Here is a 15082-nt window from a genome sequence, read left to right as displayed (position 1 = left end):
TTGTTCAATCCAAATTCGTGGCTTTACAACTGGGCTTCACCAGTGATTTGGGTCCAAAGCTGTTTTAAAATGGGCTTAATGTTTTTCATATGTAATCGAGAAAAAGTTGAAAACAAAATGGATGTCCAAGAATATGAAGAGGGAAGTTAGTGACATAAATTGGATACACCCATCAGGACAGGGTATTATGCAGACTATAATAGGCTGTAGCCTATCTGATGATGTAGATTCTACACATGGAACGGAAGAAACAGAATGCTGAAAGGGATAGGAGGTCACAGAAGAGCATGTGCAGATCCAAGTGTGTGTTCCCACGCGCACACAGAGAAAGCCGGGCGCGTGGATACTAAACCACCAGCGGTGGCCACCCCTGTGGGTGCAGTTATGCCCGACTGTTACCCTTTAGGTGGTTTTTAGGGGCTTCTCAATTTTTCAAGGTACGTTTGTTATCTTGGGAACAGAAAAGGCTAATTATTTTTTATTATTTAAGTACACGTGATATACAGTATAATAGTTTCAGGTGCACAAGCATCCTGCACTTTATACAGTGCTCGCCACAGGAGGTGCGGTGACCATCTGGCTCCTTACGACATGATTACGATATTATCGACTACGTTCCCTGCCCCCCAGGCGCCCCTTGACTTGCTTGTCATGGAAGTTTAATTGGAAGTTTGTACCCATGAGTCCTCTTCACCGCCCCCCCCCCCGCTTGTCCCTCACCTGTCTTCCCTCTGCATCTGCCATTTTTTTCTCTGTATTTAGGAGTCTTTCTGGTTTTTGTTTGTTCATTGGTTTTGTCTTTTAGGTTCCACATATAACTGAGATCATATTTATCTTTTCTCTGACTTATTTCACTCAATACAATACCCTCTAGCTCTATCCATGTTGTCACAATGGCAAGATCTCATCCTTTTTTAAGGCCGAGTAATATCCCATTGTACACACAGCACACCTTCTTTAGCCATCCGTCTATCCACGGACCACTGGGCTGCTTCCATATCTTGGCCTTTATAAATAATGTACGTATCTTCTCAAATTAGTGTTTTTGCAATCTTTGGGTAAACACCAGTAATGGAGTCCTGGGTCACATGATAGTTTTATTTTTAACTTTTTGAAGACCCTGCACACTGATCTCCACAGTGGCTTCAGCAGTTTGCAGGAGAGTCCCTTTTTCTCCACATCCTTGTCAACTCATTATCTCTAGTCTTTCGATCTTAGCCATTCTGACCGGTGTGAGGTGGCATCTCATTGTGGTTTGATTTGCATTTCCCTGATGATGAGTGATGGGGAGCATCAACGTGTGTGTGTTGGCCATCTGGATGTCTTCTCTGGAGAAGTGTTTATTTAGGTTCTCTGCCCATTTTTCTTTTTTTTTTAAAAAAATTTTTTTTCAACGTTTATTTATTTTTGGGACAGAGAGAGACAGAGCATGAACGGGGGAGGGGCAGAGAGAGAGGGAGACACAGAATCGGAAACAGGCTCCAGGCTCTGAGCCATCAGCCCAGAGCCTGACGCGGGGCTCGAACTCACGGACCGTGAGATCGTGACCTGTCTCTGCCCATTTTTCAATCAGATTATTTGTTTTGTTGTTGTTGTTGTTGTTTGGCTTTTGGGGGGGGGTATTGGGTTGTATAAGTTCTTCATATATTTTGGATACTAACCCTTTATCGGATATGTCATTTGCAAATATCTTCTCCCATTCATAGGCTGTCTTTTCATTTTGCTGATGGTTTCCTTCACTGTGCAAATGCTTCCTATTTTGGTCTAGTCCCAATAGTTTATTTTTGCCTTTAATTTAATTAGTTAATTAATTAAGTGAATTTAAAATTAATTTTTAGAGAGTCGTGTGTATAAAATATTGCCAATAAAATAAAAATATACGGAGACAGTTTCCCAGACTAAAAAGAAAAGTTAGGAATGTAGGAAGACTGAGCTGAAACAAAAGGTCTTAGCGCCCATTGTGGGGTGGGGGGCTGGGGGGAGGGTAGCACCCATCACTGAGGGGCGGGAGGGCCTAACAAGGTTCCATGGGAATTAGAGCAGAGCATTGGAATTGGACTGTGTTTTTTTCTCACAGGAAGGTGGGTAAATCCTATTTGTTTGTCACTAAAATGCTTTCTGGAATCCTGGAAATAGAGCTCAAGCAGTGGGCTGTTTACCTGGAAATGTGCTGTGGGACCCCAGGGGGAAGCACTCACCTGAACAGAGAAGGTAGCCAGTTTTCCGGCTGAAATCTCTTGGGATGTCGTCCTGGAACCGCACGAACGCGCAAATGCTGTGCCAGCCGAGCCGACCTCCCGTCTCCTCCTCCTCACCCACTTCCTTCTCCCTTCCTGCTGTTTGCATGGCCTTGACCCCATTCTGTAAACCAAAGATAAAAAAGTTAAGTGTGATCAAGTTGTGGATGTCGTTAGCATTTAGGATTGTTATGTTGAATTCTCCATAGCTTCTGAATTTTAAGAACAAAGCAAAACAAATCTGCCAAATATAGAGAATTAGGAATTAAATGTGGGGAATAAGCTTAGGAACAAGGCATGAAGAATTACAAAGCCACAGGATGAACACACCCATGTTTGGGTAAACAGGGCAAAGGCCCCCAGTGTAGGACAAAGGTATAGGGATAGGGAACCTCAGGATGAAAGCATCCAAGATGAGGTAAGCAAGGTTAGGTATTCAGGGTAGAAATGCCCCCCAACTTAGTACCATAGCAGGAAGCTGTTTTCACAGGAGGGAAGGACCATGAGAGGTAAATAAGTAAATAGGGCTACAGACTGCAGCTGGGCCAAGCTGCCCTGAGCAGAGCTAAGTAGCAGAAGAAGGGTGCCTTGTTGACCCTGAGGTAGCTTGCCCTGTCTTGTCCCCTAGGTCAGTTCAGGTAAACAGAGGTGCTGCCTCACATCTGCTGCAAACAACCTTCTGCCCACTTTGTTTTGTACTGACCCAAACCCCTAGCACCGCATAACTTCAAAACCTCTTTCCCTCACACCCATGAGTTAATGTTCAAGATTTCATTGTCTCTTTGTGCACGTCCATCAAGTTTGTGAGCCTTCTGATCCTAATAAAAACGGAGCGAGGACCCTTGCTTGGGGCTCTTGTCTCCTCCCGGACATTAGCCTCTCTCACGTGTTTAATCCTACATCCGCTCTCTTGCTGGATGAGACAGAACTCCAGACCCAGAGTCTATGACAATTAAATAAAATTGTCGGGAGAGAACAAAGACCCAGTTCTAGACGGAGCCAACGCTGGCGCACCCCACTTTTTAACACGGGGACAATGACACAGCAGTCCTCGGGTTCCTGGTGACGGGGGAGCCGCAGAAGGACAGCGAGGCGAGGTCACATCTCGTGGCACACGATCATTGGCCGCTTTTAACTGGGTCAGAAATTAATAAGTGACTGCAGTTTTGTTTTTCAGGTTAGAAGGAGGCGGGAGCTGTTGGGCGACTCGAGCTGGCCAGCAGGAGAGCGGCCACACCACCCTGTCCTCGGCCCGGCCATCTTCCCGCGCTGACCGCGGTGCCGCTGTACCGAAGGCGCACACACAGCGACACTCGGCCCGCAGCTCTGATGCGGTCCTCTCACGTCTGCGTCACACGCCCAGTGTTAAATGCTAGCGAGGAACCGTGCAAGGAGTTGTTTGTGCAAACTGAAGTGTGTAAAACCCAGGACGGGACTTTTCCTGGCTTTCATTCTGTGCCCTGTACCTTCCCGCCAGACCGCTAAGAACACATCCAAACTAATTGTGTGTCGTCAACAACAGCAGCACCTCTGATGGAGGACGGCGGCCTGTTAGCTGTTGCGTGAGGCACAACGAGTAGAAAATGTGGCAAAGAACGAACGCTCTTCTCCTCTCGGCAGAGATGGACCGGGTTCCCCACCGCCAGGGGAATTGATGACGGATATTTACAGAAGTAAATGAGCCATCCCGTGAGTCGTGGGCTTCAAATCCATCACCGAGCTCCCAGCTCTGTGGTTCAAAGCGCCTGTGAGGCCTCAGCCAACCGTGGCCGCTCCTCCAAGAGCCCGCAGCTAAAGGTTTTGTGGCTAAAAGAGGCTGCCCGGCTGCTTTATGAACTCGGGGGAAGCATTTGTTTGAGCAAAAGGGGAGTAAGCACTGCAATCATCCAGGAAACCAATTAACTCCTTTTTTCAGCTGCCTTATCAGATTTCCGCCGTGCGGCTTTCCTCACATTCCTCAGGACTAACGGGCTGGAGACTTGGAGTGGGTATCACAATGGCTTTGAGGCAGAGGCGCCCTTGCAGCAGCTGTCTCCGGGCCTTCGACGTGGCCTTGAACCCTGGGTCTGGCTGGGGCCTTGGGCAGGTGATCTGTAAGTTCACGTGGCAGCCTCCGGTTCCGCTTCTGCAGAGAGTGATGACCCAACTGCCCTGTGTGATGTGGGGGCCGGGGGGCTCAGCCTGCGGGTACCCACACAGACACGCGGGCCAGCGTCCCGCCAGATAGCAGTGACATCCGAGGTGGCTGCAGTGGCCTTGTGGAAGTGTGTGACCCCACCAGTTGGAGGACACGCCGTTCCCCGTGGACGGGCCCCACGGGGCCCGGGAGTCGTGGATCTGGACAGACGGCCTGGGTCCTAGCAGCTTAGCAGCCTTGCTGGGCCCCTGGAGCCCCGCACTGGAGACCAAACCATGGTCAGGGGGAGCCGGGCTGGGCAAGAGCTTTAATGAAGCTTAGAAGCCCCGAAAGGAAAGGACATTCGCACCCGCTTCATCTGCCTGGGGACCGGTCAGGAGGGCCACACCCACTGTCACCTTCAGCCTGAAAGATGCTGTCCAGTCCTTAACCTTTGAGGTTTAATCTTCCAAGTCCATCAGCCCTGGCCCCTGCTGACCTGAGACCTCGACGTTCCAGGTGTGATTCACCTGCCGGGAGACGCAGCCTTGTCCCCATCCTCCTCCCTGTGAAGCTCCAGGGTCCTTTCGGAGTTCCTCAGCCTCCAAAGTAACTGACACACCTACCCCGCCACACACACCAGGCACCAGAGCCGCAACATTCCACCGGCTTATGAGTAAAGAAGTTCGTGGTAAGAGAACCATTAAATGCGGGTTGTGAGGAACAGGGGAATTCTGTGCTCAAGCAGACGTTCCGTCACTGTCACGAAAAGCCACTTATATTCCCTTTTTCGTAGCGCTTTAAAATTATTTTAAAACACGTTTGGAATCAAAGAAACAACATTCCAGTTGACCACCACCCTAAAACATTTAATATGCTTCGAAAACTGTAAGCATAGACCCAAGTGATAAAAGAACATAAACAGAAACAACTGTGGCAAGGAGGGAGTGGGGGCTCCTGCTGACGTGGAGACGGGCAAACCGCGTCTTCAGTCCTGCTGGTGTTTATGGCACAGCCTGTCAAACGTCAACCTTTGAAAGTCAACTCCAGCTTTGAAAAGGTGTAAGCATGCCAGGGCTGGATGGGCACGTGGGACTTCCTCTACGCTCCACTCAATGTTTTTATGAATCTAAAATGGTAGTAAAAAACATGAAGTCTACATGTTAATTTTTGAAAACGATGCGGGAATGTCAAAGGGAGACAGGCTGTGGAGGGTCGAAGCTGGAACAGTGTGAGCAAGAAAACAAGTCACGTGGTGTCGGATTGTAACTCAAAGTACAACGTGAATATCCCTGAGTACCTACAGAGTGAAGTCCGTTATTAAGCAAAGAGGGGAGGATAAACACATCTTGCATGGAGAGCAGGTTCATACTTACCTAGATACTTCATACGTGGGGATGCGGAGCCTAGCTCCCCATGCCTTTAGCGTGTGGGGGCTGCACAGCCTGGAAAGGGAGAGAAAACGCGTGGCTTGACCAACACTGGCTCAGGCAGGTGATCAAGGTCGACAACAACAGAGAAGTCAGGTTGACAGATCGCAGCTTGGACATACAGTGACTAGAATTGCAGCTCACATCTGCGGACTTGGTTCACTTACAGTCAGTGTGATACTTTTATTTATTTTGAGAGAGAGAGAGAGAGAGAGAGAGAGACAGAGTGTGATCAGGGGAGGGTCAGAGAGAGAGGGAGACACAGAATATGAAGCAGCTCCAGGCTCCAAGCTGTCAGCACAGAGCCTGACGCGGGGTTGAACTCACCAACCATGAGATCACGACCTGAGCCGAAGTCGGATGCTCAACCGACTGAGCCACCCAGGGGCCTCACACCTTTTCAGTATTTAAGATTGTAAGAGGTATGAAGAAGTTCTTAATAATACAGGTGTGGAAAATGAGCGGAACGAACACACTGAAAAACTGGGAGAGAGTGGCATAGAGTTCCCAGTTTTTAAATTTTGCTAATAAAAAACAGAGAAAATTACATTTTAAAAATACTTTCTTTATTTCTGAAAGAGAGAGTGGGGAGAGGCAGAGAGAGAGGGAGAGAGAAAGAATCCCAGGCAGACTCCACACTGCCAGCACAGAGCCTGACATGGGGCTTGAACCCACAAACCGTGAGATCATGACCGTAGCTGAAAGCAAGAGTTGGACGCTTAACCGACTGAGCCACCCTTTTTGTGATATACTTTGGCTTAACTATACCGTCTTAATTTGTTTTCTCTTGTCCCTCCTGTTCCATGTTTATTTTCCTCTCTCTCTCTCTCTCTCTCTCTCTCACTGTGTGTGTGTGTGTGTGTGTGTGTGTTTTGTGGATGAAAATTTTTTATTCTATATTCTACTCTTTTTTTAGTCTGGTAATAATATTTTACCCTTTATTTAGTGGTTTCTAGGCCCTTGATTTATTAAAGTCTGATATAAATTAGTACCCTTGCCTCTGCAGGACACTTTGAAGACACGAAAACACTAATTACATCTACCGCCCGGTTTATTTGGAAGGTCATTTTTTATTTTTGTTTCTCTGGGGCATGCTTTCTTTCATTCCTTCATCTGGATTATCTGAATCCTGTGGAAGTCCACTTTCTTTGCTAATGAGAATATCTGCTAATGAGAACTGCTTCAGGAAAACAAGGATTTCAAGGCCATTCTCTGCATACAGAGGAGAGGTTTTATGCTCTGTTTTAGAAAGTCCTGCTGATTCGGGATTTCACGTTTATTCCAATGTCTCCACCCCAAATCTCAGGGTCTCACTTCTCTTCCATTAATGACCAGCCCTTAATGTAAGAGTCTTGGCAGGACTGTGTGTCCAACTTACATCATAGTTTACAACTTGAAGTTCGGAGTCTGGTCCTCAGTTCTGCTACTTTGCCAGCGCAATAATAAGACGTCCCTCGGGGCACCTGGCTGGCTTAGGCGGTAGAGCAGGTGACCCTTGGTGTCAGGGTTGTGGGTTCACGCTCTGTGTTGGGTGTAGAGATTATTTAAAAATAAGTAAATAAAACAAATCTTAAAAAAAAATAAGAGATTCCTCTGAAGGCTGTTGTTGGAGCACTCTGGTTCCGTGACTGCACCTTAAGGTATACCCAAGCTTTCCAAATATACTCCAGTCCAGTCCACCCACACTGTGGTCTTGGTGGCCGTCCTTGCTGCCCTGACATCTGACTATGGCAGCTACTTAATTCCCCAGGGTCTTGCTATCAACCGGTGCTGATAAAAGCTCGGGTTGGTGCCTCCACACGTGATGGGTTCCACCTTCAAAAGGATCCTAACATATCTGAGCTCAGACATGAGCAGCTCCATCCTGGAACCCCAGCTGAGGATCTTGGCCCTGCGATCATCCCTTACTAGCAAGGACTGGAGAGCAGGGGCCAGTCTGCAAGACAGAAGCCACGCCAGCAATGCAGGGGCCTTAATACAGGGAACTGGTCACGCAGGCGGTTGCAGCAGGAGGTGAGAAACTCGGATTAGCAAGTGCAGAAAGTGGCTACTTGGCATAGGGCTGAAGAGACGGCGAGAAGAGCTGATTGACCATATGCCATGTTCTGGAATCTTCCCGTGGGGGTGAGATCTGGGAGGAGAGCTTCACAGGGGAGATTGGGACCATGAAAGAAGGGGCAGGCTGGTAGCAGGTGCAGCTGTAGAGGATGTTTGGCTGCTGCCATGGAGAAGGAGAGGGCCGGATGCCACAGGGTGATCGCTGCCGTTGTCTCCTTCTGACCTCCACTTCTCTACCAGTGAAGTTTGGTAGGTTTGGCTGAACCTAGCAGGGGGGCCAGCTGTCCCGGGGGCTTGCATTGCAGTGTTGTCCAGATGTAGGGCAGATCGGGGCAGGGCAGGGCAGACAGGGAAAGGCAGGCCCGTCCTCCACGTGGCCATGCTCGAACCCTCCAGGCAAACACCGGGCACACTAGTGCTCTCTGCTGTGTGACAAACCATCCCCAAACGTAAGGGCTGAGAATGATGAGCATTTTATCTGCTAACAATTCCACAATCTGGGTGGATTCTGTTTGCTTTGCACATAGTCTCTGCATTTAGCTGGCTCGACAGCAGGGAACCGGGTTCAGCTGGGACACTGGGGTAGCTGGCTGCCCTCATTGCCTGGGGTTTCAGGGTCCTTCCCTTTCCATGTGGCCTGCACCTGTGGTCTGCCCTGCAGAGTGGCTGGCCTTCTGACACGGCGGCTCCAGGCTCCCAGGAGTGCAAAGAGGTGCTTGCCAGGCCTTCTGGAGGCTGAGGCTGGGAGCAGGCCCTCACTGCTCCTACCAAGAAAAGCAAACCAGTGGGTCTGTCCAGAGCTGAGGGGAGGGGACTACAAACAGGTGACAATTCTGGGAGGCAAGAAATGTGAACAGGGCCCCATGGTTGGTTCCTACACCATAGCATCGGGGACCTGCCTTTAAGGAGTCTAACGTCAGGGCTTAAACACTAAAAGTAGAATTTTTCTGGTTACAAAATCTTGCCAAAAAGATACTTGTGCCAAAAAGTATTTTTTGCCAGCCAAGTTCCCCAGATGGGTTAGGTCGCTTCTCCCTGTCCTGTCCTTAGTGGCGCCTGAGGCACTCGCGGCCTCTTGGTCACATCCAGTGTTTGAGGAAGTCCTGCCCAGGTCGACGCAAAGCTCCCATGTTGGACCCAGCCTGAAGCTCATGGGTTTTCCTCATCCCTGCACAGCCTGAGGCGCCCGAGGGAGACGGTGACATTTGTTCTTCCCTCTTCCTTCACCTCCCTGCTGATTCTAACTCCCTGGATTGGAGTCAGGGCAGAGGGGTCAGGACAAAGGTCAGGCATCTCTCGGTTAGCTCTGCATGCAGGCACACCCTCCGTCAGGTTGGCCCCGAGTGGCTATCTCCACATGGGCATCTGAGACCAGTTGTCTGTGAGGCACACACGTGGCTTTCCTTGTGGGTTCCACGCAGGAGGTCTTGACTCTGCAGGGTCCTGGCAGGTCCTGATGTCCCTAAAATAGTCTCGGGACTCCAGAGCGCCCTCCTTCTCCATGGTCAGCTGATCAGCAGGGGGTGGACCTTTAGGGTGGGAGTGAACATGGCCGGAGAGTTAGCATGTCTGCTGGGCCACGTCCTATCAGTCCTGATGCAGCATCTGCCTCCCATTTTCCATGGCTTTCTTTAAAATGTGGGGTCCTCGGTTTTGTATCTGAGTTGCCACTTGGTGGGATATCCCTGCTGCATGCCTACCACACTGCATTTTAGTTGCTGTGTTTCCATCTTCGTATTGGAAGAGCCGAGGCACCTTCAGGTAAATTTCAGCGATGGGCGTTGACAGGACACGCTGGCACCGTGTCCACTCTTCTGGGCCACGCACTGTGCAGTCTCCTTCCCTCACTGTGCCTCGCACGGTCTTGGTGCTGTGTGATGTTGTTGTCACGACTGCGATGGGGGCTCTGTTACCTCAGAAACCCCGCATGCATAGTGGATCACTGGGAGGGAGGACACTGGCGCGACCTGCCACATCTGACGTCTGACGCTGCAGCTCTGTTCTGGGCGTGAGGTGCTGGCCTTGCAGTTGCCTCTCTCAGACACGTGCTTGACGATTGTCCCGGGGCTCTTCTGGTTTTCCTGTTCCTAGAATCCATGTGGTGCAAAGTGGGTATTAAATGCATGGTCCGCCAAGTAGGTCCCTTTAGGGCCCGGCCCTCCTTCGGGACACCTCATTCAGGTGCCATCCTCAGTGGGAAGCCTCAGGGGGTCCCGTTTGTAAGGCCTGCTGTCTTCCTCCACCCTGGGAAGGATGGGGTGGAGTTTTCTCTTGTGCTCAGCTCACTTGATTGTTGTTAGGTGTCTGTTTTTCTGCGGTATAGTGCAGCCCATCTGTGGATACAAGCTCTTTTCATCTTAATTCCAGATTCTCAGGAAGGAAACAGGTTGGTCCGCAGTGGAGTAAGTGTTGCCTGTGTCTAACTGGCTGCAGTCACGGGAACCGCAAAGCTCCTGGCCACCAGCATCTCACATCTTTGACCAGTTGGTGTGTGGATTGGCTCATTTGTTCTCGGGTGGGGCATTTCTCAGTGCCTGCAGCCTCCCCCCTGCACTTGTGTGCAGGTGTGTATAACAGAGTTTCAAATGCCTTGTGATGGCCTGCTGATCTGCCTTGTTCTCTTCGGGCCCTTCCCCCCTCAGTCTTCATAGGCCTGACTTAGTCTTCAGATGACTAGTTACCCTGGACGTGTGGGGAGGGGAGCCTGGGGTTAGGGATGGTGAATAGTCACATGCTATCTATGAAAACCTAGAAAGTGTACCGGGTGTCAATGTCAACCAAGTGTCAAAACCCATAAAATCTTGCACTCCTTTAAGCAGACTTCTTCCACCAAAAGTTAGCTTGAGCCAATGATGTTTAAAAAAAAAAAAGTCTACGGGGGCGCCTAGAGGGCTCAGTCGGTTAAGTGTCTGTCTCGGGTCATGATCTCACAGTTCATGGGTTCGAGCCCCGTGTTGGGCTCTGTGCTCACAGCTCACAGCCTGGAGCTCGTTCGGAGTCTGTGTCTCCCTCTCTCTCTGCCCCTCCCTTGCTCGCACTCGTTCTCTGTCTCTCAAGAATAAATAAACATTAAAACTTTCTTAAAATTATGGATTATAAAGATGTTATTGAGCACAGAGCAAATCAGTGGCCTTCCTGACCTCAGGGGTGTTGGGGGACCTGGGCCACAGGACCCCGTGTCGGGGAACATGCGGTCTGAGCAGCTGGAGCAGCTGGTGCCGGAACCCTTCACGCGCGGTAGCTGCGGTCCGGGGACCGCGCGCCACGGAGCGGGGAACTCTGAGGCCGGCGCACCAGCGCCCCGAGCGGTCGGAAGAAGCGGGGCATTGTGGGAAGGGCCCGCGGTTTCGGCGGGTTCCGTTAAAATGGCGGCCTGGTCGCCGGCGGTGCCCGAGAGGCCGTAGCCCGTCGGGGACGACCGGGGCCTGCGTGGCGTGGGGCGTGGGGCGGGCGAGAGCCGGGGGGCTCTGCGGGGCCCCCGCGGGCGGTCCCAGGAGAGGATGGCGACCCCGGACCAGAAGTCGCCGAACGTCCTGCTGCAGAACCTGTGCTGCCGGATCCTGGGCAGGAGCGAAGGTAGCGAGGCTGGGTCGGCGGCTCGGGGCCGAGGCGCGTTCCGGAGGCCGCCCGTCAGCCTGGGATCCGGAGGCCGCCCGTCAGCCTGGGATCCGGAGGCCTCGCATGGGCGGCGGGATTGGGGAGGGGCGCGTCCCCGGGGCGGGGCGGCCTGCGGAGGGCTTGCAGCCCCGGGGGCGGAGGCAGGGAGGCCGGACCCCGGCGGGGCTGAGTCACCGCTCCGGGCGCAGCGGGCCCGGGGGGCGAAGCCGGGCACGGCGGCTCGCGAGCGTGTCCACCTTGTTCAAAGTCACCGGGGAGGCAGGGCAGCGGTGGCCTGGGCCGGGTGGCCGGGAGCTGGCGAGCAGCAGAGTGCTCCCTGCCCCCCCGGGAAGGTCGAGCGGTCGGAGAGTGCTGCGAAGCGGGGGTGCGTGACTGTTACCTCCCTGGTTTTCTTCCAAGGGCTGAGGTTGGACTTGGTACGAAGCTGTCCTGGAGAGGCCGCCCTGCGGATGCCGATACCCAAGCCCAGCCCTGCGGGGTGTGGAGCCATTGCGGCCGCGGTGTTTTACGATTTGACATGGCTTGCCCTCTTGGTGTTTGTTTTGGCGGGACGCGAAGGGGATGCGTGGAGTCCACCCTGGAGGGATTTTCTGGGTAACTGAAGACACGGGGTTGCTTATGCCTTCAGCGCCGTGCGGTGGACGAGAAATCGTGCAGTTTTTGCTGGAAGACTTTACACAAAATTACTTTGAAAATATAATGACCAAATTTTAACTTCTCGCGATTCATGACAATTAGGTACATACTTGAGTTGATGTTCTATGATAGCTGTAGGGGTAAAAGCTGGATTTTTTTTTTTTTTTCCCGTCAGCCTATTCAATGACACCAACCTCACACAGTTCTTGGGACATTTTATAAAGTTTAAGTCTGTCCCTTTGGGCTCCCCAACCCTAGGCACTATGCTGGGTGCTTGTGTGATGCGGAGATGCACAGACCAGTCATTCCACTGGTAGATGTACATTCTAGGGGAGGAGTCGTGGTAAAATAGGTAATTGTAGGTTAGGGATAAATGCTGAAACGGAGATAGAGCGGGGTGCTGGGATTTTGAGGGAAGAAGTGAGGGAAAGCCTCTGCGGAGATGATTCGATGGACTGGAGTGAGGGTGGGGGGGCCCAGGAGCACCTGGAGAGGGTTCCCCAGAGAGAGGACAGGTGCACAGGTTGCAAGCCTGGCTTGTTGTTTTCAGGTTTTGTCTTCAGCTTTCCTGTACGTGCACCTCAAGCACCCCGAGTTACCTTTCTGATTCCATGTTCCTGATCCTAGGAGAAGCCAGAGGGCTGAGCTTGCTGGTTACCACTCACTCACTCTAACGCCAGCGGTCTCACTGTGCTGGCGGGTCCTCGGTTTTCCTTCCAGGATAACCCACACGGTTGTCCGTTCCCCCCATGCTCATACCTGGACTTTGAAGGCCACTCATTGTGAGGTAGCATGATGTTTCTCGATAAAAAAAAAAAAAAATTCTTTTTTAAAATTTGAGGCTCCTTTTGATTGTTTCACCCTTCAAGGAGATTAAAGCACTTATCTTCAGCAGAGTTCTGCCTCCTCCTGTCTCTCTTTAGAACCGTGTTTAAATATAAGAGTAAATATGTTCTCTGCGAGATCCTGAGGGGATCCTCTCTGAACCAAATGGATCATAAAATCCATCAAAGATGATTCCGTTAGCTCTGTTCTGGACCGCGAGGATTGCCAAACCATTATATTTGTAATTCCAAATACACACTATTTACTGAAGAATTTATAAGTATTTAATAGCTTGCCTTGTTCTGATTTGTTCTACCTTACTGAACAAAAGCAATATTAATTGCTTCCTTTACAGTGTTTGACATTTAAAAAAATCTTTTCGTTAGTGGGTATTTTATCTGGTAACTAAGTAGAACATTTGATTAATTCTTTTTCTAAGGTCATGTTATAAACAATTGGCCTTGTATTATTATAATATTGCTTTTCCAAGACTATGATATTGAGGAATAATTGATACCTGTTACTTTTATTTTATATATATATTTTTAATGTTTATTTCCGAAGGAGAGAGAGAGCGTGAGTGGGAGAAGGACAGAGAGAGAGAGAGAGAGAGAGAGAGAGAGACACACACACACACACACACACACACACACACAGAATTTGAAGCAGGCTCCAGGCTCTGAGCTGTCAGCACACAGCCCGACGCGGGGCTCGAACTCACAAACTGCGAGATCATGACCTGAGCCCAAGTTAGATGCTTAACTGACTGAGCCACCCAGGCACCCCCTGGTGCCTGATATGTTTATAAAGTTAATATAATCATTATTTCTCACCTTTTCCAGCCTTTGAATTTGCTTCAAACACACACATACTGCCAGCCAGTGTGTTCTGGATGTTTCAGAAGCAACCTTCCTTTTCATACTTTGTAATCCTTTTCCTAACTAGAAGATAACAAGCACAGTGGGTTTTATTAGGTGAGTATTTGAACACAAATGCTCAGGGGCGGCTCCAGTACACTGTGCACTGAGGTGAGATGACTATCTTCTGCTGTGACAGTGCTGTGAGTGTGCTCCGAGCCACGGCGCAGGCGGACAGGGTGCCGTCCTGGTGACTCGTGGGCCTCACGTGGTATTGCTGTTGGTGTCATGATTTTCCGAAGTGGTGAAGAGCCCTTGATGAAGTTCCAGATGAATAAATTATGGTCTTCCTTGATTATATACTTGGGAAAATCAATGTATATTAAATATATGTTAAAAGTTACATTAAGTGTATGTTGAAATGTGCACTAAATGTCTACTGACATAGAAATTCCAGTGTTTTAGGCTTCATTGGAAAGTTGTGCTTAGTGGGCTTACTGTTATTTTAAAATGATCTAAAATTTAAAAATCATCTCGGTTTAAATTCCCAATCCAGTAAATATTGATATAACCTACACGAATAAGTAAATCCTCTTAGGGATCCTCAATCATCAGCATGGAAGGGGGCCCTGAGACTGAAAAGTCTGAGAGCCCCAAATCTAGAGCAGCATGTCTTGTTTCTGTTTTGGAGCATAGCCTTGCATTCCGTGGGAGCTGCGCGTGGAGCGTGGCCACACAAGAACCTGGTACCAGGGTTGCTGTGGCGGGACTGGTGGTGTGGCAGTGGTCGAAGGGGGGGCCTTTTACGGTAGCTAAGCCTTCACACCTTGTCGCCGTGCATCTCTCCATGTGATACCTCGGAATTGATGTCGTGGGCACCGTCTCCAGATAGTATGACTCTGTAGGTCCGTGTGGGAGTGTGGTGTCTCAAGCGCAGAGTCCCTGTGGCCTGTGGCCTGTGGCCTGCGTCTGGAGGGGCAAAGAATTACAGGTTTACATGCTTGCTCTGTGTTGGCTGACGTGCCTTCCTGTCCCATAGGACAGCAGTGTCGTGTGTGCATCGCTTCCAAACCGTGCACCTCCACCCCGCTCACTTTCCGAATCCCAGGAGAGCATGCAGCCGCAGGCTTTGGATTCACTTATTTCTGTGCATCTTTATGTTCATTTTCTACCTGAGTGCTCGTGGAACCCTTTCGGGGTCTAGAAGGTAACTGTCACTTACGAACTCTTGGGCCCACATCGGAGTGCTCTTTGGAGCCTTCACGTTGGCATTGAGGCCATGTGGTCCCACTGTCTCCCTTGTCT

General features: G+C 50.4%; 1 protein-coding gene across 3 annotated transcripts in view; it reads left to right on the top strand.

Moving 5' to 3' along the window:
• Positions 1–11197: 11197 nt before the first annotated feature.
• TUBGCP3 (tubulin gamma complex associated protein 3) overlaps positions 11198–15082 on the top strand; it is a 75568-nt gene continuing 71683 nt past the window's right edge. For 2 of the 3 annotated variants that reach the window (XM_047849074.1, XM_047849065.1), the window contains exon 1: positions 11198–11417. In XM_047849074.1, the coding sequence (XP_047705030.1) occupies positions 11342–11417 (76 nt within the window). In that variant the 5' untranslated portion in view covers positions 11198–11341. Of the gene's footprint in view, positions 11418–11522; positions 11824–15082 lie in introns of those variants that run through there. The other variant, XM_047849083.1, reaches the window with a different exon arrangement.

Source organism: Prionailurus viverrinus, chromosome A1 (genome assembly GCF_022837055.1).
Source record: "Prionailurus viverrinus isolate Anna chromosome A1, UM_Priviv_1.0, whole genome shotgun sequence".
NCBI lineage: Eukaryota > Metazoa > Chordata > Mammalia > Carnivora > Felidae > Prionailurus > Prionailurus viverrinus.
This window is presented reverse-complemented; position numbering and strand designations above follow the sequence as displayed.